The 25,325-nt window shown below is 39.3% G+C and overlaps 1 protein-coding gene across 1 annotated transcript; it reads left to right on the top strand.

The window, feature by feature from the left end:
• The first annotated feature begins 157 nt into the window (after window positions 1–157).
• LOC121876611 (probable chitinase 2) lies at window positions 158–25,107 on the top strand. Its single transcript, XM_042381882.1, has 9 exons — window positions 158–263; window positions 16,786–16,983; window positions 17,375–17,534; window positions 19,070–19,166; window positions 21,449–21,676; window positions 23,024–23,209; window positions 23,742–23,965; window positions 24,217–24,405; window positions 24,858–25,107. The coding sequence occupies exons 1-9, from the start codon at window positions 215–217 to the stop codon at window positions 24,958–24,960; spliced, it is 1,434 nt and encodes a 477-aa protein (XP_042237816.1). The 5' UTR covers window positions 158–214; the 3' UTR covers window positions 24,961–25,107.
• Window positions 25,108–25,325: the final 218 nt, after the last annotated feature.

The raw sequence follows: 25,325 nt of genomic DNA, 5'->3' as shown, positions 1-25,325 counted from the left end.
GGCCCGCTGCAGTTTCCTCCATTCTTATGTTCTTATGTTAACTATCCAGCCAGCACTTGTACAAACACTCAGTGACACGTCCACAGTACTGTACCAAGGTGTGGTACTAGCGTGTGGGGGAGGTCACGCTGGGAACAATAATGGTATCTGGCACCTTTTACTGGTGCTGGTGGGTGACTGACGATGACGAAACAACTTCAGTGTTCTTGGAGGCATGTTCGGGTATACAGTGACGCTCCTCGCCTTCTCCGCCTTCGCTCTAGGTATGTAACATTTTGTACATTATATCTAATGGGTGTTGATTTTCACAGTGTGCAGTTGCATGTTCCATGTAATAAAGAACAGTGATAAGGCAATTAAGTAGCAGTATATTGAAAAGTTTTCAACCACATAGAAGTGTCAGGTGAAACTGGTTTGAAATTTCACTTTCCACAAGACACCCACGCCACTTCCATGCTGGTTAAATTGTGCACAATGCACTTGTATATCAGTTATTTAGTTGTTTATATATATATATATATATATATATCATGTAATTCCACAATGGAAACATATACAAGATGTCTTAAATAGAGAGGAAAGCTAAGGCGCTCCATTGTTTCCCATTTCATATATATATATATATATATATATATATATATATATATATATATATATATATATATATATATATATATATATATATATATATATATATATATATATATATATATATATATATATATATGACCGTGGTGCAAATTCGTAGGAAAAATAACTTTATTCGTCGTTAAAGATGAGGCTCGTGACCTCTCCAGCCTGGACCCCATCGGTACCTCGAAGCTGAGGAACCTTATCTGTACTTGTCTGAGATAAGTTTGTTAACCACGACTCGGAAGTGATTGATCTCCTTTAATCAGTTTCTTTATGGTGACGCGACACAGCTGCAACTTTGATAACTCGTATCAACACTTCTCGATTTAATGTTAGGAAAGTTATCTGCAGATGGCGATTTTTCTGCCAGAACCTCCCGCTATTACTTTTATTTAATAAGTTTGGGAAGTCTCTCCTTTATATTTTATGAATTATTATAACAATGCGACCAAAAAAGAATATTGTGAACTCTGATATCGCTATCTTTTAATCAGATAAACTTACGATGTCCTTAGAACCCACGATAAAATCAGATTGGTTTTTATTTCCTGCTTGTATGGAAGGTTACTCGAGACATAATAAGTCTTAGAAGACATTAACTTATTTTTTAATACAGCAAGATATACGAGTGTGCGGCACAGTATAAAGTGCTCAAATAAAGAGCTCACTTGAAAGGGTTGAGCCTATTGTGGAAACTAATTGTGTTGGAGGAAAATAGGTTCAGTAGATGATGGGCCGCAGATTTACAAAGGCTTGGATTTTTTAACTGGAGGATTTTAAAAGCCAAAATTATGTTGAAATATCACTGAGACCCAACCATATGTTTTGTCTAATTTCGGAGAACAATTGTTCACTGTCTGGTTCTGAAACCCCGATCGTGGCTTGCTTGTAGATTGTCTATATCAGAGGTTGTGGAGTTTACATCAGGGGTTGTGGCGTTAACATTTGGGGTTGTTGAAAGTCTTCCTGAAATTTTCGCCTTTGTTCCAAAAGAAATTTGGTTATATATTTGTCTGTGAAGAAAACAAAAAGCATTGTTCAAAGTATAACATTACGGAACAACCCAAAGCAGATTTGTGGTGGTGAGTGAGAGACTTCAACGTTGAGTGAAGTAGCCAGGGAAGGTGTGCTGTTCCCACCTTCACAATTATGTGAACAGTCACACGGAACTAACCCTCTTTACGATGAAGGTCTCTTTCACTGCCACCAGCACCAACCTGTAGGCACTTCCTCACATACGGTTTATAGACAGTAACTATTAATGAAAGTGGTAAGCCGATGATACAAAAGTATCATAATTAGACGTACGTTAGCAGTGCCGGATTAACCATGAGGCAATGGCCTCAGGCCCCCCGATTCTAAGGGGCCCCCAAATCCAAACATTCTCGAAATTGAAGCATATAAAACATGAACTTCGTTCAACGATGTCCTCGCAGTCTCAATTTTCTGTCTCTATGAACATTGAATGTGTTATTTTGCAGAAGCTTAATATTGATGAAATCATTGATAAATTTTGGTATATTTTGTTCTTGCTATATATATATATATATATATATATATATATATATATATATATATATATATATATATATATATATATATATATATATATATACACACACACACGCACATCTTTAGGGTAGGGGGCTCCAAGTTGATCTGTGCCTCATGCCCCTATTAAGCTTAATCCGGCCCTGTACGTTAGTGAAGAAAACAGGTTATCTTGACGCCATTCGTTTCATCCCCACAGGTGGACATTGGCCTATGCTGGGCATGTGTTACGACTGTCCGCGTGTAACTTTTTCTTATTTATATATATATTTCACAGTTGACACAAGCAAACATCTCTGAAGTCAATACAGTAGCCTCATAAGGGGACATCTAATTACAGTGTGTGTGTGTGTACTGGTGAGGTTTTCATCTTGTTTGGATTTTAGTGTACGTTGTATCTTTTGGGAACTTGTGATTGCGTACAGTCCATAAAATTGTATGAAACATTGTGTGCTGTATGTATGTCAGAGAATGGTGAATTACGACTAAGTTGGACTGTGTTGTGTGTGTGAACTTTATCATGGGTCTGGGTGAGACGTGGCGTGTACCGAGGCCAGCAGGCGCGCGCCACTCACACCTACACCCTCTCACACCAACACTGCCTCACACCAACACTGCTTCACACCACCTGTCTCACACCAACACCTCGTCCATCTACAAAACGTACCGTGCCGTTAGTTCATGACACTCACCACAGACAGTTGTAAAACTTTGCTAATGATAAACCACATCATTTTATCAAGATTGCTTTAGTTTTCACTAAAAGATATCTTATTGCCCAGTTATTATCATAATTTACCTTCAAACATTGCCTTATCTCAATACTCTATAATACAAAAAGTTACATCGCTAAACCTTAATATGCATGTACGGGACATTAAACTTTTTTTTTACCGTGTTATTTTATGCGTCCAGCTCTTGATAACTGGAATCTGAATTTTTACGTGCCAAGTGTCTTTTTGGTGTGAACCATTCGCAAAGGACTGAGGTTTCAGAAACCTTATGTGCATGATTATAATCAATAGCTCCACGGGTAAAAAAACAAAAATATGAAATAAAGCTAAAAACTTACCTTACCTTAATAAATTACCATAAAAATTTATCTGTTTTTGGTCTAGTACTCTAGATCATATTGATGCACAAAAAATGTAGATTGGTATATTTATATTTAGCAGTAATAAGAGATACCTGTACTGGTATTTATATTTATGTATTACAGACCAACAAAGTATAGTCTACAGGTAATGCCAGTACACTCAAAGCGCACTTTTAGAATGTAGGACAAAAGCTACCAATGATTTATATCCGAGGCGCACAGATCACAGTAGGTGTGACTTCAGTCTGCTCAATATAAAGCCGCTCTCAATATTAAATTTTATCGTCACGTGTGGTGAAATCTATGACCAACTTGCGTCTCCAGTGACGAATTAACTGAACGTCAAGGTATAAAAAAAAGTTACTCGTATGATTTAAGATTTCTGGAATGAAAATTATTGTGGGGATGCAGTATCTTGAACTTGCTACTTCCTGGTAGTCGTATATACCCCTGTAGACATGGTACTCATCAACAGTGTTCTTAAGCTGGCAAGGAGTGTGGCCCAGGAATCACCATAGAGTTCTCTCATAATTTATTTTTCGTTGTTGCACTAGCATATTACTAACCTTGCTACGCGCTTAAAGACCTTCGTTGTTGAAGAGCAGTAGTTACAACCCAGGAAGACATATTGTAGGCTCACAACTTAAGGCCAGAAATTCTCGTTTCTAACATCACTCCCGCTGTGAAATTACTTTGTCACTTAAAGAACCTCCATTCTAGGAACAAGGAGAACGAGTCCAGGGTGTTAATGCTGGTTATACATAACAGTGTGGTGCGACTACCTGGATCACAGAATATCATCTGTCTGTTGATTGTTGCAACGCTGTAACAGCACCAGCTAAAACGTCTTTGAAAGAAAAATACCTTTATTGAAACTTCAACTCGAACGGCCAAACTTCCCAAATGGCCTCACACTAACCAATTCTAAGCTAACCAAATGCGTACCTAACCAGAGTAGGACCGTTTTGGATAGAATGGAACCTGTTTTTGCTTTATATTTTCATTGCCGCTGGATCACTACATCCCCTTGACGCAAAGTTCAGCACCAACTTTTTCAAACGTCAGGTAGCATATCTCGTAAATGGCACGCCCAAGGAGGCCCAGTAATGGAGGGCATTAGTTTACACGCTAACGAACTAATACAACAAAATTCCATAACTATCTATACTGTTTGTACTAATAATGAATATCGCGACAGAAGAAAACTATGTGCAAATAAACTTCACTCATAATGTCCCTCCACCACTGGGTGTGTGTGGGGCGGTAAACGTCTTCCTCTATGATGGCACAGCTTAGGCTTGTGAAATTTTATATGAAATTATGATCAGGTCTCTTAAGTACTTATTTGGATCTTCCTTCCCAATGTACCAAAGATCGGTCCTTACTTGAAGAGACCAATATACTGTATTAATTAAAGTTCAGTGGTGACAGTTAACTTCAGAAAACAAATTTTGTGTGTGTGTGCGCGTACCCGACTTAGAGGACTCTTAAAATATGTCTCTTTATCAATACAGAATACTGCAGTGTGTGTGTGTGTGTTTATTAGGTTGAATTATTTTTTTTTGTGTTTCTATGAGCTGCGTCAGTGGCTACTGTGACCTCAGGCTGGGGAAAATAGGTCTTGTACAAGTATGAACCTGTGTTCTTTTTAAGTACATTATTGTTGACTTAATTTCCCAGATTGGGAGTAAATTTTGGCTTGGTCTTTCTGGCTGGGGAACATTCCCAGCCTAGCTACCATTATCCTTCGTGAATGAAAAGAGGAATGGAGTTAAAAGTGTGTGAACTGAATAATTAAACAGGTGTAGTTAATATATAAAAGGGAGATTTATTGCCATTCTAAATTCGTCAATGAATTAATGTTATAGTCTCGTCACTCTTGTTAACTTGGAAATATTAAGCAAGAGTCACGGTGGTAAATACTAAAGTACCAGGAGTGGACAAATATCAGTAGTCCGAGTCCTTGGTATTGTCTTGGCCTAATATCAAAGGTCTTGGGATGCCACATCATCTTGTTCAGTGTGAGCGCTAACGTGTGTTCAGGATGTACTGTTGCCCGACATGTTGGGCAGTTATATCTGTCGACTCCCACTACCTGAGCATAAACACATTAGAAATCAGAGCTCTTATAATTAGCTGGTTTTGTGGTTTACCTTTCTGGTGATTAGTACCAGTATACTTGAATTCTTATCGACTATTAAAAGATTCCTGGTCTTTCTATCAAAATTTCAGCTGCTCAGCGTTTGTATGTTGCTTATAATTATCTATCAGTGGGGTTCATTTATTAATCTCAAAGTAGTGATTGATATCTTTAATGAGAAAAAATTATAACGAAGATTGAATGTGGCAGCTAATGTTCCCGTTACAACAGCCCAGGGACGCTTTCACTGCAGAGTCGCTCGACCCCGCTGTTAAGAACAGGCTTCATATTTCGAAATACATGCAATATTAGCAGTTGCCTGTGTTGGAATGCATTATTTTTTATTGTAAATTTGTCATTGCTTTATATGATTTTTACCTAGTTATGTTACCTCTTTATTAGTCAAGACAGGTTGCTGCAACATAAGGACTATCTTTGAGCACTTCTTTGTGTCGTAGGGTAACTGTCCTTACAACTATATATATATTGTGCGAAGTTTTGTTACAATTCATTGTTATTCGTATAAGTAACCACGTTCACAACTTTGGGACGAAAGTAGGTTTTCTTCACTCTTCCAGGACGGCGGGATTATTATAACAATTCTAATTAACAAGGATACAAGGATCTTGTGTGTGTGACATTTAAGAAGTGGAGGAAGCATGGTGAGGGCGTCTGGATTACGAAGTCATATGCCAAGGTCTCGACATCCGGAAGGTGCACCTTGCTCCACCCCGTCCTGTGGTGAGGAAACATCATGTAGGTCAACTACGATTAAAACCTAACTTCATGAGGAACTGAAACTTGGATTACGTAGAAACGATTCCCGCCGTTTTCATGAAACTGAAACTGGTAAGAGCAAAAAAAAAAAAAGTTTAAATCCAACAGGCGATATTCAACTATACTGTACAATAAAATGACTAAAGTAGAAGTTCGACGTTCAGATCACAATTTAAATTAGAGTGTAAATACGTTCTAAGTTATGGTATTCTATAAATAAGTGATCGAGCTTTCAATACACTGGGAAATTCCGTAACTAAGTTACAGCATTTATTACAGTAATGAACTCTCCTTATTCTGTAATGCTTATCGTGGTATGAGTGTACTGTATTGGAAACACTCTCTCCTCCCACTGTAAGGAATTTCATCAGAAGCACTCACCTTATTCGGGAAACTGTGCTTTTTTTTTTCACGTGGCCAATTTGTTGGAAACCCGTGTAGTTCACAGCCAGCAGGTATCACTATATAAAACACACACACACACACACGTTTTCGGCTTATAAACCAAAGGAATCAAGATAAAAGAGCTCAAAGATTTGCCCCGATGTTTGATTGGTCAAGATATCAACGAGGAACAGGCACTTGCAATAACCCCAGACCGTGTGATACGAGTGTTTAAGATATCTTTGTTCAAGATCCTAAAGACATTCGACCTTGATCGCAATGAAGGAAAGATACGTAAGATAGTCACTTCAAGATAACAGTCTGAATAGAGCTTTAGAACAATGGACGGAAACCACAAAAAAAACAAGAGGAAGGCACATGTTATACTGAATAAATTAAAATGTATTGTTGTCATCATGAAGACCATGGCGGTCTTCATGCACCGACAGCCGAGTGCTGTCGGTGATAATGCTATGAATTGTTATTGATTTTTTCTTTTTGCGACTGTTGTCTATTTTTATCTGGAGTATGCGCTGTTGTTAAATTACAGAAATTCACGATAACTCCAACACACTGAATATTCATGACGTGACGATACCATCGGCCGTACTGACCCCAGTGCGTATCAGAGGCGTGGCCGGCCGCCCAAGCGGCTAACGAGTCGATCAGTGGCGAAGAGGATAAAGTAAAGTAAAAAGTAAGTACATAAGAATGGAGGAAACTGCAGTGTGCCTATTGGCCTATGCTGGGCAGTCCCGTTTACACCCAACCCCTATCGCTCATATATCTGTTCAAGTCGCTTCAACCTATATTTGAAGCTGTCCAGCGTGTTCGAGTTGACGATGATGTTTGGTAACTTGTTCCACTCATTCACTACTCTTTCTAAACCAGTGTTTACCTGTCTTTCAACTAAATCTAAATTTGTCACATTTAAAACCATTGCTACAAGTTCGCTCTTGGATAGTTTAAGTACCTTTGTTATATCACATTTGTTTTAACCCTACTCCCATGTATACGCCTCGATCATATCGCCCATCACTCGACGTCTCTCGAGGGAGTGCAAATTCATAACTTGACGACACCATCGGCCATACCGACCCTAGTAATTGATAGCCAGCTGCAGGAATCAATTGAAGCAAGCAAATGATACCATTACATAGATAAAAAGTGATCAATAACATTATAAATCCGTAAGAAATAGAACGAAGAATTTACATTATGTTAAAGCCTACATAACCCACCCAAAAAATATTTACAGTACTGTACATTGGCTGTAGACGCACACCTCACTTAGTCTCCATCTTCAGGATGTAGAAAATAATCAGCTCACCCTCTTGCCATTCTTGGAAAAGTACCATTCTGCTGCAGTTAAGTCACTTCGGATTGCCAGTTGTAGTGATGGACTAAAATTCACACTCGTTGTCCCTGAGCTTAGGCATTGTACAATATCAAACCAGGATAATTTTATGTAAGTCGTTTGTCTATGAGTTGTTGAAAGCCGGTCCGACTAATTACCCAAATGTACCCAAATGTACCCAAATATAGCCGTAATAAAGTCAAATAATGGTCCTACATGAATAAATCGGACCGCTAATCACTTCTCGACTAGTATTTGGTGTCAGAAAGTCACAAAAAATTGGAAAACTTACTTTAATCTGAGTTAATAGATCGCGTGCAATAACAAGGTAGGGAGAATGTCATACTACAGGGCATTTCAACATAGTAACAGTGCAAAAAGGTAAGATTGGTTGGGAGTGAACACACTGGTTGACTACGAGTTGATAATTTTTGCAATGGTTGGGACTGTGCTGCTCTTATAGGAATCAATACGTGCTCGTATGGGCTGGATGCGGTTGCGGTGTGGAATATCAATTCGCGGACGAGGGATCTCGGGTGGAATTAGGAGCTGGTGTCAAGGATGGTGCAGAAGCTTCTCACCAAATTTGCAGGTGAGGTCGGGGTGATGATCAAAGAGCGCCGAGAGGGTCAGTGTGTGTATGCGCGCGCAAGAGTCACAGTGAAGGCCAGAATTTGTATATATTCTGGCCTTCACTGTGACTTGCACTGTGGTGGTGGGGGGCATGAAGAAGAGAATATAGCAAAATTGAAATAAAAATGGTTAGAAAAGGGGAAATTAAAATCAAATTTATGTAAATTTAGCTCAAGAGTACTAGTCCCCAAAGAGGAAAAAAAAAATATATATCTATATATATTTTCTTTCTACCCCAGTGTACACAATACCCCTATTCTTTAAGCTTAGATTTAAAATGCTAAATATTAATATTTTTTAACCTTTCGCACATATCTGGGGGTGAATCAAGAGGTACAGAAGCTTCGCGGAAAGGAAAGTGCCCACCCGGTGCCAAATGTCAACAAACAAGGTTATGCTGTTTAGGAAGCGTCTGTTCCACCAGTACTTAAGATTAACCAAGCGCCTGAAACTCCACCCCACCCTTGGAGTTTTACCCTCCCGGGTTTCACCATTCTCCAACACTATGATCCTGTTTCATCACTCGTTTCTTCATGTCTGTCCGGTTTTGACTGACCTTCGATGCAAACCATATAGATTAGGTTAAAGGTAAAATTCTACTAGATGATCAGATATGGAATACATACGTCGAGGATAGGAGCAAATACATGTGGTTATTTCTACTTGTTCTGAGAACAATAAGAAATAATGGTTCCCGGACAGATGGCCGACGGACTTTTCACTGGCGGACATTTGACCGAACGGACATTGAGCCGACGGACATTTGGCCGAACGGACATTTGGCCGAACGGACATTTAGCCGAATGGACAAATGGTCGAATGGACAAATGGCTGCACCTAACTTAACCTATCCAAATGTGCAAAAAATAATTTTCTATCATGCAAATGAATCACATTGCATTTATGTTATCTTTTTATCCTTTGTTTTATAAAGCAAATACATTGCAAAGAAGAAATAAAAATAAAAATACATTTAAAAAGGCCATATGTCCATTCGCCCAAATGTTCCTTCGGCCAAATGTCTGTCGGCTCATTGTCCTTTCGGTCAGATGTCCGTCGGTGAAAAGTCCGTCGGCCAAATGTCCTTCGGCCATCTGTCCGGCCACGGAGAGTTATGTGGTAGGAGGGGTGATTTGCTTTGTACAAGGCGTGGTAGGTAAGTGTTTGGGAAATTTGATGAGTGTGATGTGTTGGGGAACTTGGTGGTGGTGTGTGTAGTGTGTGAGAAACGGAGGAGTGTTCAAGATATGTTGAGGGTGTGTTAGTGAGTGAGTCTGGTGAGTTAGGGAGAAGACGGTTTTGTGTTGTGTGAGGCGGGCGGATGTGGATGAAGGTGTGTTATGCACAGATAAAGAACAGGAAGATGCGATTGAGCAGAGTTTGAGTTCATAGGTAGATCACTCCACACACGCAGGCTTCAAACACACTTACAATCTCCCTGCCCTCCCCACGCACAAAAAAAAAGAAAGCAAGCGCGCGCACGCGTAGGCCAGCACAAAGCTGATCACCTTGGCGACCGTTGCACCATGGGATTCTTAAATGTCAACAGCAAGGCGGAACTCTCCCTTCGCTGAAGCACCATACCAACACCTCACATTGTCTACATCATCTTTTTGTTGCCACCAGATGTCAATATTAACCTTGGTAGTGCGGAACACATACAGCTCGACCAGCCTCAAAAAGGACGAATGTTTACCCTTTATTATGGCCAGGTTGTATAAGTCTGCAGTCGTAACGTCATCGGATGAAATTCCTCTATCAGAATGTTTTTGTTTATAGATTTCTGGATTGGACACGTCCTTCGTGTACATTGGTTATGGGTATATCCTATAGCACTTTAGGATACTTGTCGATTACCAAATCGCCTGGAAGCTTACCATTCTTGGGATCCCAGTTGTCTGCTGATTCCAAGTTCCAACCAGTATCCCAAGGAGGGAGGGTCCTAAGGGCCTGGACCACCCCCTGCCCCTTTTCATCAGGAAATTCCAATACCTTTTCTTTAATGCAGTATTTTACTCATACGTTTTTGTAGAATAAAAAGTAATAATATTGACCTCAGAATATATCCTAATATCAAGTGCACATGGCCTAAAATGGCCTCAAAATTCCCATGATATTGGTCAGATTTCATAAATTTTCCGGGGTTCTTGCAGCAACCACCCCCCCCCCTTCCCCAGCTGGGTGAGCTCGCTGTGCTTGCCATGTTCCCCCACCCACAACTTCTTGGGCCCCCTTTTGATATTCCTGGAGCCGTCCCTTCACTCTCACCCACCCCCACTGAACCTGACCTCATCGTCACCATACATGCCTAACTTTGGTATTACTTTTACTTTTATCCTCTTCGCCACTGATCGGCTTGTTAGCCACCCGGGCGATCGGTCACGTCTCTGCCACGCACTGTTGGCAAATACTGGGCATGCACCGGCTCTTAAATGTACCTGAACCCGCTCCAGTGTTGGTCAAGTCTTGTCTTGAAAGAGCTCACACTCGGTGCTGTCACAACACTCTCTGGTAGATTGTTCCAAGAGTTTACAACCCTCACTCCAAAAAAAGTTTGCCCTCACGGTTTTCTGGACTTGCGGCTTCTTCAATCTTGAGCTGTGACCCCTTGTGGGGCGAGCGTCCGCCAGCTCCAAGTAAGGACACTAAACTGAGTAGTGCCCCCTGAGATGCTTATACACCTCAACTAGGTACCCCCTTGCCCGTCTGTACTATAAGCTAGGCAAGTTCAGGCGCTCCAATCTCTCAGGGTAGCTGAGGTGCCGAAGTGCAGGCACCAGTCTGCTGGCCCTCCTTTGAGCATTTTCAACCAACTGACAGTCCCTAGCATATCTCGGGGACCAGATGGGGTGACAGTACTCCAAATGGGGAAGCACTTCACTCATGAAGATCGTTATGAGGGACGGACCGTCTAGATATCTGGACGACCTTCTTATAAGACCCAATAATTTATTTGCGTGATTTACCTTCTTCTCACAATGGCCCGAGAACTTCAGCTCATTGTCAACATACACACCTAGGTCCTTCTCACACACAGTCTCAACTAGCGCAGTTTCTTCATCCCGTTGGGACATATGATACGCCTCCTTACCGTTGGTACGCCCCAGGTGCATCCTCTTACAGTTCGTGACATTGAATCACAGCAGCCATTTCTTCGACCATTCCTGGAGCCCACAGAGATCCTTCTGCAGCTCTTCACAGTCCGCTTGGTTCTTAATTTTCCGAAATAACTTGGCGTCATCGGCAAACATTTGTATGGAGGAGTGTACAACGTCAGGCATGTCATTTATGAAACAAACAAACAACAGCGGGCCCAATACACTGCCCTGTGGTACCCCACTTGTAACAGGTACAGATGACGATTTCGTACCATTGAACACCACACACTGCTTGCGGTCATGTAGAAAGTCTTCTATCCACGCTAGGACATTTCCCCGAATTCCGTACCCTTTCAGTTTGATTTTAAGCCTTGGCAAAATCTAGGTAAATATTGTCGATATTACCACCCCGTTCCAGAATATGGGTCCAAATATCCAATACCTTGAGCAATTGTGTTAAGCAGGAGCGCCCCGGCATAAAACCGTGTTGGCAATCTTTTACAAGGTTGTTTCGTATTAGATGTTCCATTGCGACATCTCTGATAATACTCTCAAGTACTTTACATATTATGCCGGTCAGGCTCACCGGTCTATAGTTGTTCGTGGAGTGACGATCGCCCTTCTTGAAGACAGGACTCGCATAAGCCACTTTCCATTCACTGGAGACCATTTGTTCGTCCAGGCATTTACAAAACAGGATCTTCAGGGGCTCTGCAAGCTCGTTGCACAACTCCCTTAGCACTCTAGGATGCACCATGTCAGGTCCGGGACTTTTATGGACCTTTAGCCTGGACAGTTTATTTCTAATACCCTCTTCTGTGAACACAATGTGGGTCAGCGCTGTGTCGAACCGTCTGTCCTCAAACGCAGGCAGGTTAGTTGCATCCTCTCTTGTGAACACTGAGGAAAAGAAGCTGTTCAATGCCTCGGCTTTATCCTGGTCAGAATCTGCGTAACTAACATCCACCAGCCTCAGGTCTGATACTCCTACTCGCGTTTTCAATTTCGACTTTGCATAGCGGTAAAACGCTTGCAACCAGCCTCTGGAACTCCTTTTCAGCCCTCCTACACTCTATCTTTGCTTGGTTTCTCGCTCTTGCATACATCCTCCTGTCTTGCTCATCGTATGACCCAACCCATGTCTTGAATTTCTGGGTTTTCTTCTTAATTTTGTCGACCGCCGCATGGTTCATGTGTAGGGATCCCCTCGTATTCCTAGAAGCACTGGGTTTGGTCTTGGGTACAAATATATCGATCAAATGTGTCATTTTACTAGTTATGATATTCACCGTAGTGTCTGCGTTCTTGTACCTTAATAAGTCTGGCCAGTTGATACCCCTCAACTCTTCCCTCATCCCATTGTAATTTCCCTTGTAATATTTGCACCTTGGCCTGGCCTTATCCTGAACTAGGTAACAGTTAAATCTGAATGACAACACTGTATGGTGACTGGTGCCAACTGGGGCAAGGTGTTCCAGTTTGGCCACCATACCCTCCTCGTTTGTTATGATGAGGTCAAGTGGCTTGGGTGTTTACTTCCCTCTGTAATGTGTCGGGTCTCTAACATATCGGAGCAGAAAATTTCTCTCAGAGTTTCTACAAAAAGAGTAGCAGGGTTATTCAAGTCATTCGGAGTGGACTCGTTTCTCCAGTCGATGTCGCCATAGTTAAAGTCCCCCATGATAAGGAGGTGGCTAGTGTTAAGCATCGCCGCATTGCTTATTAAGGTTTTTAAGTTCCTTTGATTTAGTGGGCCACAGTTTGGGGATCTGTAGATACACCCGACGATAAGTAAGTCCCCTCCCTTTAATTTAATTTTACACCACTTGGACTCATCAAAAACATCCTCTCCCTGTACCCTCGCCTGGCTGGCTCTAAGGTCTTGCCTAGCGTAGATAACCACACCCCTTTTGCAAGTTTCTTGAGAAAGGTTCGTAAATGAGTCATATCCAGCAATACTGAACTCGCATTCCTCTGGGTCGATTCTCCTGTTCTTGTACAACAGTTCTACAACACCTACAATATCTGGTTGGTGTACTCTTAGTAGCGTTTCAAACTCCTCTCTCTTATCTAGGAACGTGTCCGTATTAGTGTACATGACATTCAAGCCAGAATTTGTTCTCGGTAACGTCTCTGCTCTTAGTAATAAACCCGCTCCCCCCCACATTCTCAGAAGCTGCAGCATTTGCTAAGTACATTGTATTTTGCAGGGTGTGGTCAGAGATGTCATTGTTTACATGGCACTCACTTCCTCCTGGGTGGGAGGTAGAGTGGGTGGGGTGGTGTCTCCTGGCTCTGTGCTGGCACTCTTGCATCCACTACCCTCCCCCTGGATATAACCCATGTACACCCGTCCCCATTCCTCCTCGACATCTCCCTCTTCTGCTTCAAGCCCTGTAGGAGTTTCTTGTGCTGTTCCCTCTGCATTACCGTGCGATCTGGGTGAATGAACATACACTATTCCGAAATGCCTCGCACCTTGCTAGGTTTATTGCCTGCTGAATAACTTTTCATTTCTTCTCTTCACTCACTAGTGTGATCCTGAGGGGGCGAGGCTTGTCCTCCTGCTTTTGACCTAGCCTTCTCACATCCTGAGGGAGGATGGACATATTCGGAGCCTCTGTGCAAATATTCTCAAAATGCAATTTATCTGTGTTTTCCTACTCTCAGCTTCCTCCAACTGGCTCTCTGGGACTCCAAAAACTATTATGTTGTTCCTGCGCTCAAAACGCTCCTGCTGTTCCTCCTCTCTCCTAGCAGTAGGTGTGCTAGTTGTCGTCTCTTTGAGACACTTCTTCAGTTTCCCTAGCTGCTGTAGAACCTGTTTGGATCCTGCATTACTCTCCGCCACTTCCCGAGGTCCTGCTGAGGCCTGAGCATAACTCTTCTTCACTACCCCTTCCATTCTATCAGTTACTTCCTCAGTCTTAGCAAGGATTTCTTTCCCAACTTGCTCTATTTTGGCAACAAGCAAAGATCCAGGCTTGCAATTGCCTCTTTCACTTTGATTTTTGCAGTCAGGGCAATACCAGCTACAGCCTTCATGCTTTACTGCATTCTGTAATTGCTTGTCAACAGACTTCCAGGTGCCGCTTCAGCCCCTGTTTCCCTACACCTTATGGCTGTCGCTGTTGGGGAGGAAGGGGGTGCAGACTCTGTACGGATCTACTCAGCCTTAAGCCCACCAGTTTGCAATGTGATAAACGTAATTTTAATCGTCGACTTAATAATAATATTGATTTGGTGAAATAATCTGGGGTGCCTAATCTAAGTGTGATTGTAATCTTGTGTTCAAAATCTTATCATCAGACTGGATAGGAATTACCTGGGGTGCTTTGAGAATGATTGAGGTTAATATGTTTGTAAATCTTTTTTAATGTCTTGTTGAATTAAATCATTTATCATTTCACCACTTACTGGCCGTTTGGACATGAAGATCGCTTGCTTCAACAATTCCTTAACCCTTAGGCCCTGGGTGACGTTCCAGAATTTCCGACCAGTGCGCCCCGGGTGATGTTCCAGAACATCCACCTATTCCCGCCACTGTTTAAATGCCCAGCGCGGGATATCAGGTTCCAGTGTGAATATTTGCCTGTCACAGCACATGCTCAGCCACAGGGAAGCTTCCTGATCATAATTACCTACTTTTGTTTGTTTAGTTTTTATTGTTTGTCCATTTTATCCTGTTGTATCAAAGTTTTATTGCTAAAAGTAGTGTAGTATTACTGTAAAATAATGTGATGATTATGTTATAAATGTATTTATTTGTGGAATTATTATTATTTTATGCATTACTTGCTCTACCAAACAAAAAGACACACAGGCAGACTGGCGACCGACTGATGAGTGTTGCCAATTAGTTTTATGAAAAATAATGCAAATAAAATATTCTAAATGAATTATTTATATCAAATAATTATTAAGATCAGTAAATATATGTATTATTGGCCACCTCGAACACAAAGGCGAGTTAAAAATGGCTACTAAGTGCGTAAGGACCACGAGCGTCAGCTGTCAAACCAACAAAGTCTCCTTGTCTCCCCCTCCTCCTCTGTGCAGCCAGGGAAGTTTCTAGAGGCTCTATATATATAGTTGTTCTTACTTTTTTTTTCATTTAAATAGGTTAAGCATTGTTTTTGGAAAAGTTTATTTTTTCTCCATTTACCCCCAGGTGTGGGGTACTGCCAGCGGCACACTAACCCGGGCTTAAGAGTTAAAGTTAACAGTACAGTATATACTCTTAATGTAAACCCATGGTGTGTTGAAATGTGTCGTGGTCAACAATAAGGGTTGTTGTTATTGTTGGTTAAGGAGAGCTTACTATTCAGTACAGTATGTTCCATTGTACTCCTGCCACTTATCACTCTATGCTTATTCTTATCTAATTTCTTATCGATGTTTCTTAAGATGTGATCAAGGGAAATTACGCTTGTGTTGTCTTCCTGGCAACCCGCTGATATTTGTAAATAGGAAACAAGTTACAAACTTATCCTAAAGTAATCAAACTATTTTCTAATCTTACCTAACATAATCAAATTAAGCCTAATCGTAACCTAACCAAACCAAACTAAAAGAAACCAAAACTAATCTATATCCTATGATATATTTTTTCAGCCAAAATTGGAACATTTTCAATTACTTTTTCTGGACACCTGATATTCATAGGAAAAAGTACAAAGATTAATACAATACTGTACTGTATTCTTAACATTCGGAAAAGCAAAGTACAGTACTTATGAGTTACTCGTTACGTTGCCCTTATAATATTACTTAAGTACTTTTCTTAAGGAGTCATATCAAAGGTTCATAATTTTCATTATACAGATATATCTAGTTTATGGAACCTGTGTTTGTAAGAGTGGAAAGAAGATCCTGTTAGTGTGTCTGTAAGTACAGTTACAGTACTAAAATTCAGGTGTGATGATAAAATGTTGATCAGTCCAATGTGCATGAATTTTTGTACATGTTCATGGATTCAAGGTTGGCATTTAAATTTTTAGGCTTATAAACTTATTATGTTTTCATTAAATACATAGGGTCTAAAAGCAGTACTGCAGTGACACTGAACCCCTGATGAGTTCTTAGTCTTACGTTCCTGTGATGTCTGTTGTTGCAGGCGGAGTTGAGGCACAGCATAAGCAGCAGGTGGTGTGCTACCTGGGATCATGGGCAGTGTACAGGCCAGGTGCAGGCAAATTCAACATAGAAAACATTGACCCGACGCTCTGCACCTCCCTCATCTACTCATTCGTTGGTTTAGATGAGACATCTCTCACCATTAAGTCCCTTGATCCAGAGTATGACTTTAACAAGAGTGAGTATGATGCTTGGATTGAGGCATCAGCCAAATATAAATTTGGTTTTCTTCTATGTTAATCCAGATATAATGGCCATGATTTTACAACTTCCTTGTCATTGTTACAAAAGCAAGAATATTATAGTTATAGATGATCTTTGACTTATAAAACAGTTGTTGTGAAAAGTATTGAGAAAGACGAGCAGTAGTGTGCATAATACAGTATACAGGGGTACAGTACTTCACTTGTCCAAGGGAAATGCTTAGTAAGTGTGCTAGACATTTTTGTTTTATAATATTTTATATCCTAGGATTGTCTTTAAAGAAGTATGAATGACAATCAATCTGTGGATATTCTTTTTTGTGTATTCCTTTCCTCAACTTTCTTTAACCAGATTCTACTTTTCAGAGGCTCTTGAAAGGTTTGTCAACATGAAAAGCTTGAACCCTCGATTGAAGGTGCTGGTTGCTATTGGAGGCTGGACAGAAGGTTCTAAAAAATATTCAGCCATGGCCAAAACTGCTGCCTCCAGGAAAACCTTCATTAAGTCTGCTGTGAAGTTTATCCAGTAAGCAATAATTATATTGTTCACTTTGTTAAGCTTAATGATATGAAATAGAGAGATTATTTTGTGATCGCGTGAGTGCATGTATTGCGCCAGCAATATTGTCCTCATGTGTGAGAGACCTCACACATTAGGAAGTGAAGACACTGTAGCTATTCTAGCACCAGTACAGCGTTCACACAAATTTGCACGAAAATCTGTAAGGCAGTGCGTACAGTATTTTATACATTTTTCTTATACGTATGCAGTGGTCCCTCGGTGAACGAGCACAGAAGGTTGCTCGTTAACCGAAACCATTGTTTCAATGGGTTTTTGGGTAATTGGTTCCAGCTCATCAAAAATTGCCTAAAATCAACAAAAAAGGTAGTAAAGTACACTTAGTTTGAGGTGTGTATGTAGAAGGCTCCTGGATGATGATGATGATGATGGGAATTAGAATGGGGGTGGAGGAGAAGGGAGAAGAGAAGGCATTGGGGTGGAAGAGAAGTCACCCCATGGTGCCATTTCACTCATAAAATTTTAGTTCTCTTGGTGTAATTCAAGATTATTTTCTTTAAATCAACACTGCACTGCATTATATATCGTCAATATGTAAAATAAATTTGAAATTGACCAATATATTTGCTTGGAAACACACAAAAAAACATTTAGTTGGAGAGTCTCAAGCAAGATGTTACCTCCACTGAAAAGACAGAGACTGACGCCTGTTTGGTGTGTTGACAGGCTGTTTTGTGCGCATAAAACTAGTTTCCTGTACTTCAATTATGTTTAATAATTGTTAAAATGACTAAAAAAATTAATATTAAACTTTTAAAATTATTGAATAGTATAAACTTCTTGATATTTACTAAAATAGTAAGGAATTTAAGCCCTAGAACCGATTACTGTATTGGCGGACTAATACTACAGCTGGTGGACCGCCAAATGCAAGCTAAAACATGTGGAGGGTCACTCGTTAAAAACTCGTTAATCGAGGGATTGCTCGTTAATTTAAATTAAGAATCTTATGGAAGGTAAATCGTTAACCGAGGGATCACTGTACTGTACTGTGTATTTCCTCTGATTATCATAACAGGTAGTGGGTGTTGAGGCTAATTGGATACAGCTCCTAGAATGATGCTAGTGTCCTAAATTTACTTCTACTGTACATTGTATTTTTATATAAATATCTTTCAAATTACAAGGATAAGAATATTTTACACACAACTCAAAAACCATAACTTTTCAGGCTCACTTTAAGTACTGAAGGTATGTGTCCCTGAATGTTGAAGGTTTAAAAGAATGTGCATAATGTAAATGTTTCATTTGCTTGATGGTCGTAGTTCAGATTGGTGTCATCCTAACCATGAAGATGGAGGCTCATAATGAATGAGTTATGCCTGGGACCAATTTGGATTAGGATCCTTAGGTAGGAGCCCAATTGACTAATCATCTCACTTTACCAAATTTCTCCAGTTGAAGGTGCTTGAATTCCTTTTAATGGTCAATACTCTGTATACAAATTTAAGAACCATTATTAGAATGTTCTTTTATTACAGGGAACACAAATTTGACGGGTTGGACTTGGACTGGGAATATCCTGCCAACAGAGGTGGAGTTCCAGAAGACAAAGAAAATTTTGTGGAGCTTGTAAAAGTAAGTTTGCCATTATTCATCATTAGTTGTAAGTCATTAGGGTTTGTATTTTATTCCATTACTTGAAGTCTAGGCTTTGTATAACTATTACAAAATTATATTATTTGATGGGGTTTGTTTTTGTAATGCAATTTAGTGTCTCACTGCATGTCATGATTTAACACTGCTGTAGGTTTGTTTTTATTACATGCCGTCCAGGGTCTTTTTACCCACCTTAGTAGAGCACTGAGGGAAAATATCACTTCTTATACAGGTAGTTCTGCTATAACGCGATAGTTGTGTTCTGCTATAACGCGATAGTTGTGTTCTTGTAAAACATCGTGTTATAGAAATTAGCGTAATAGAAATAACAGGGCTTATGGAGAAAATAGGGTTAGGTGCAGATTACTCCAAATCGAAAAAAAAATTCGTAGTTAGCCTAACACAAAGGATAGCACAGTCTAAATAAATGTTACATTCATATCTAATTATGAAATCATACAGCAAATGTCACACTTTACCTTGAAAAAATATGAATATAACTTGATGGGGGAGAAGGTTGATGTTGAGGAGTCATGAAACATCAAGCTTTTCTTAAAGTGTTATAGCCTTTCTTTTACGATCACCACCAGAACGCTTCCCAGAGATATTCTTCTTTTCCATAGTCACAAAATTGGAGAAACAGTAATCAGAATTCACCGAGGACGCTTAAAAACTTCACACGTGTTTCAAACGGAACGTGTGGAGTAAACAGAGCGCACGGGTCTAAAACGCTATGTATTTTGTTTTTCTCTCTTATTTAAAATTTTACAATTTACATATACTGTACAGGTATACTGTATACATAAATATTACATAAATTATTTCTGCAATTGTTCACAAACAAAACACATAAATCAATTGAACATGTGATGTCGAACGTGAACTGTAAACACTGCATAACCCCGCGCCAAGCCACAACACTGTACAGTACACTTTAAACGCTATGTTTAGTTTTCTCTTTTATTTAAATTTTTACAATTTACATACAGTAAATTTAATGTAAAAAATATGTATGTTTTAATTAATGTTATTTAATGTACAGCAGAAGTAACCACTGATGGTAAAGAAGAAAAGTGAGACAGTGCTGTGGAACGCCAATGTATACCTGCACACTCGAGGAAACATAGTCATTTATCTTAAGATTATGTACAAAAGATTCATTTTTGTTTAATACTGAATACTGTAAGCGTTTGATTGAATTAATGTTTATATATGCGAAATGAACAATGCAATTCATTAATTATATGCAGAATATTAAAGGACACGAGGAGACAAGACGGCATTGTTTCCGTGAGTGACAATGGTTCTACATAAGAAACTGAAGAAAATAAGACCCTGGTTGTAGCTGTAGTGAACTTATGTAAAAAAATTAATACATGTATGTATGTTTTAAGTAATGTTATTTAATGTTAATAAATGGTACAATAGAAATAGCTAACCAGATGTAAGTGCATACATGTGAAAACTTATCGTCATTTCTCTACATAAGAATGTGAAAGCAACACTTATTTACTGTTTCTATATGTTTTAAACAATATTTAGGAATGTAAAACTAAAATTCTACTCGCCAATGGTGGTAAAGTCTAAAACATAAGGACAGCCAATGATGATGTGGGTTTTTACTCAGATGACGAAGTCATCAGGTTCAACTCCGGCTGAGCTGTAGGTTCAACCCTGGCTGAAGCTGTAGCTTTCCCATAAAGCTGTTGCTGAACCTGGAGTTGTTGATGAAGCTGCTTATGATGCTGAATTTGATGGTTTAGGCCTTCGAATAATAAAGCTGTCGAAAGAACCTTGCACAGCTGCTTTTGTTTCTCATTATACATCTTTATATAGAGGTCATTTGCATTTTTCATGTCCGTTAATTTTAATGCTTCGTTCTGTATTTTCATAATCTCCCTCGTTCATCATGATTTGCAAAAGTTAAACATCAGTATAGCACAGTACTGATATTTTAGTATAATATACCAAACATTTGCTTCCATGAACAATACTATTTATGATAAATAAAAAAATATTTACATTATGATTTGCATTATTTTATATAACTTACTAAAACTTTAACATATGGGTACAATAACGGTTGCCTAGAGCTAGGCGTTGACTTTGGTACAGTATTTTACATAAATACAGTACAGTGCTGTATATGCAATGGAAGACTTGAGGTATCACTTGCGATAACTTGGTGTGATAGTATTTGAAAAAATGTCCAGGATTGTATATTTTCTTTTTCATCTCAAAACACTATTGTAATTTTACAGGAGCTGCGTCAGGAGTTCAACAAGTATGGTTGGATGCTGACAGCTGCCATGGCTGCTGGGAAGTCCACAATTGAAACAGCTTATGACATAGATGATCTGGCACAATATTTGGACTTCATTCATATAATGGCATATGACTATCATGGCAAATGGGATGGTAAAACTGGTCATAATGCTCCACTGTATCCCAGAGATGATGAATCTGATGTTGAGAAGACCCTTAATGTGGTAATTGTGACTCTAATTTGCAAGACAAAGAATTATCATTATTGTACTGTATTTGTAAAGTGATTCTAAATATGGGAAAGTTCTTCGAGTTATGACCCTCTTTTACCGAGAAATTTTATCGGATACGTACTTACATCACCTTCAGTGATTGTCTAGTGTTACTTAATAGATCATTGTAATTTCATAATGTGGTGATTGCCTTCAGCAGTACTGTTTATTTGAAATAATTGCAGGGGATATTTTTGAGTTCGTTATTTCTCTGTAAAAGTGGGTTGACAATAAGAGAGCAGCCCTTAGTAAAATATTGCTTCAAATTTGCCTAATGGCAACTGAGAGACCATGCCATCAGGCAGTAACAGCTAACACATACATGTTGGTGATGAAGTGTTGAGTTTAGTCTTCTTTTATACAGTAGGATCTCTAGTTTTGCAACTAATTGGTACCAGTTTTAGCGTCACAAAATTTAAAATCGCGAAACGAGTGACGTTGAAATACACGTAAATAAGCATAATCGGTTCTGCGGTGTCACCCAAACCCTCCTATAATGACCTACAACCCACCAAGAAAATAACATATATATATGCCCAGTTACTGTACTAGAAAACCTTGAGAATACATTCACAGAAGCAGTTAAAGCTTCCTTGTTCTTCTTAAGAAATATATGGTCGATTCGGGGCTGTTGAACCTACGCATGTTTTCACAGGCAAGAGTACCACTTTTGATAATTTCAAGCATCTCTCATTTCATTTCAAGGGTGTATTTCCTCTTCTTGGCCTTCTTATGGTAGTCACGCTTGGTTTGGGGCTTTCCTTGTTGACCTTCTCAATGGCTATCATTACCACCAGAACCGCTCCCGACATTTACATTATGCACTTCACTTATCGTTAATACACGAGAATTGCTAGTACACAAGTATAGTTAATCAAGAATATCGCAAAACGTAAGCCCAATGGGTTATATAATCCAAGGTCACTGCACCACTCGCTCTCGCTCATTCAAACTGCCGTAAACAAAAAATAATCGGCGGGTCGGCGGATAACAAGCCCACTCTCCATTGACTAGCGAAACTGGTAATGAAAATCGCTGTTCTTGAGAGGCTTTAATTTTAAAAGTAATGCGATGCAAATGAATCGCGAATCTAAAACTCGCTAAACTTGAGATCCCACTGTATTCTCATATGTTTTTGAGCAAATAGGATGATATACTATGCTATTATGCACTTGCAATACACTATGTATATTTCTAAACATTAAAGTAACTACAAGAATTTTCAACATTCAATGTACTGTACTGTATTTTATGATCAACAATCCTTTGTTCTTGAAATAATCTGCTTACACTCAACAGGATACAACCGTGAAACTGTACCTTAAATCAGGTGCTCCAGCTCATAAGCTGGTGCTTGGTGTTGGTCTGTATGGCAGGACCTTCCTACTGAGTGATCCAGCCAATGTAGGCATCAGTGCTCCAGCACTCTCATCTGCCTTTGCTGGACCTTACACAAGGGAGGATGGATTTTTGGGGTATAATGAGGTATGAAAATGATCAACATTATGTACATTTGTATACAGTAGTGTCATTATCATGACTACAGTACTGATATTTCCTCAGTCTACCACAAAATCTGATATGAAGATACAGTATACAGCTCCTCCCCGACTTACGACCTACTCGACTGACGTCCACCCGCACTTACGACCTGCCTCGGTCGTACTAAAATTTGGTCAAATTACGTATTTTCAAGTCCCAAAGTCGGTACACGGACAAAATTTTCATCTGTAATTCACTTTAAATTGGCTGGCAAGCTTAAAAGTGAGTGTTTTGTGGTGCTGAGAAAAAAAAAAAAAAAAAGACCCCCATTTTAGATTTCTATGTATTATTTAAGCATTTCCAACTTACGACCATATCGACTTACGACCTGGATGTCGGTCCCTAACCCCGTCGTAAGTTGGGGAGCAGCTGTATTAAAATAGTGCAGTACTGTATTATATTTTGTCATTGTTGCCACTTTTTCTGTTACCATTTCCTTCACCTAAGATTCTATTAATATGTGTACATATTGCAGATTTGTGAGAAACAAACAATGGAGGGAGGGGCTTGGAGTATTGTGTGGCAAAAGGCACATCAGGCACCTTACATGGTCCGTGACAACATGTGGGTTGGTTACGATGATGAAATATCCCTCAGTGTCAAGGTTGCTTATGCTCAGAAACAAGGTCTTGGTGGGATCATGATCTGGTCCATAGATACTGATGACTTCACTGGTTCCTGTGCTCCAAAGAACATAAAGTAATGGAGATGAATATTGTTAATTGTCCCATATTTTTTTATCGTAAATTAAAGAAAGCTAATACTTTTATTGAATGAGAAACACATTATAGAATTGCAGTATATTTAGCTTTAGATACTTCAAGATATACTGTAATTCAGGTACATAAAATATATCCGGTTGGAGAGATGATGCTCTTTGATATTTTTGGAAAGAATTGTATTTATTTGTTGATGGTAACTAAAGATATTTGAACTATTTTGTTTTGCAGGTTCCCATTGCTCCGAGCTATCAACCAAGCCCTCACCACCCATTCGAATAAGCGACCTTCCCTTACTACACCACCAAGCCCAAGGAAGCCTGACCCTGTTGATGTTGATGTTGATGATGATGATGATGGCATTGACCTTGATGTAGACAATGACCTTGATGATTATAAATATGAAGTTGATGATAGCAGGTAAGATGTAATTTTTTCTTAAAAAAAAAAAAGAGAGAATAACCACTTCCTTTGTGTACTTAACTGTCATTTGGTGTTTATATTATTGGGTGGAATTATTTTTATATTAACTTACTTTACAAGCAAGAAGAGTTTTTACTGTATACAATAATTTTCAGGTATATAATAAACCAAGTGATGGCAAAGATATCTTTATATCTTATTTTTATGCCAAAACATCAAGTAAAACATGAGATTGTCACCATTTTTCTTTTAACCTCTTCGCCAGGTATACATCTGATAAGTATGTTTACTGTACATACAGTGAGTAGTTTATATGGAAAATAAACTATACTGTACTAAATATTATATAGTATATAATTAACAACGGTATATATAGTTTTTTTGCATAATTTTTTTATTCTTTGGTATGCTAGGGATGAGTAACTTGACAGATGTTCTCTTGTCTGCAGGACATCACGTGTGGGTGGTGATGAAAGTGGATCAAGCACCACCACCATCCCAGCACTTACTATCCTCTTGACACTTCTGATGACAACTGCAGTTGCTCGCTGATCCTCATTCCTGCTTCCTCAATTTCTGTGAACTGTATATGAAAATACAGTACTGTACTTCTCTCTGATAAATCCAGACAAAGTGAATATATATATATATGTGTGTGTGTGTCCGCACGAGAATCTCGGAACCTACTTTACCGATCTTTAGTGATGATGGATGCTGTTATATGTAGTGATGATGGATGCTGTTATATGTAGTGATGATGGATGATGTTATATGTAGTGATCATGGATGGTGTTATATGTTGTGATGATGGATGGTGTTATATGTTGTGATCATGGATGGTGTTATATGTAGTGATGATGATGGATGGTGTTATATGTAGTGATGATGATGGATGGTGTTATATGTAGTGATGATGG

This window comes from Homarus americanus, unplaced genomic scaffold, assembly GCF_018991925.1.
Source record: "Homarus americanus isolate GMGI-L3 unplaced genomic scaffold, GMGI_Hamer_2.0 scaffold28, whole genome shotgun sequence".
NCBI classification, from domain to species: Eukaryota; Metazoa; Arthropoda; class Malacostraca; order Decapoda; family Nephropidae; genus Homarus; species Homarus americanus.
This window is presented reverse-complemented; position numbering and strand designations above follow the sequence as displayed.

What these genes read in the sequence shown, in the direction of transcription:
- LOC121876611 (XM_042381882.1), top strand. Translation starts at nt 215, where the DNA reads ATGTTCGGGTATACAGTGACGCTCCTCGCCTTCTCCGCCTTCGCTCTA. An exon ending in CTTCTCCGCCTTCGCTCTAG is followed by an intron (nt 264 to 16,785) that starts GTATGTAACATT and finishes CTGTTGTTGCAG; the next exon opens with GCGGAGTTGAGGCACAGCAT. An exon ending in TGTGCTCCAAAGAACATAAA is followed by an intron (nt 23,966 to 24,216) that starts GTAATGGAGATG and finishes TTTGTTTTGCAG; the next exon opens with GTTCCCATTGCTCCGAGCTA.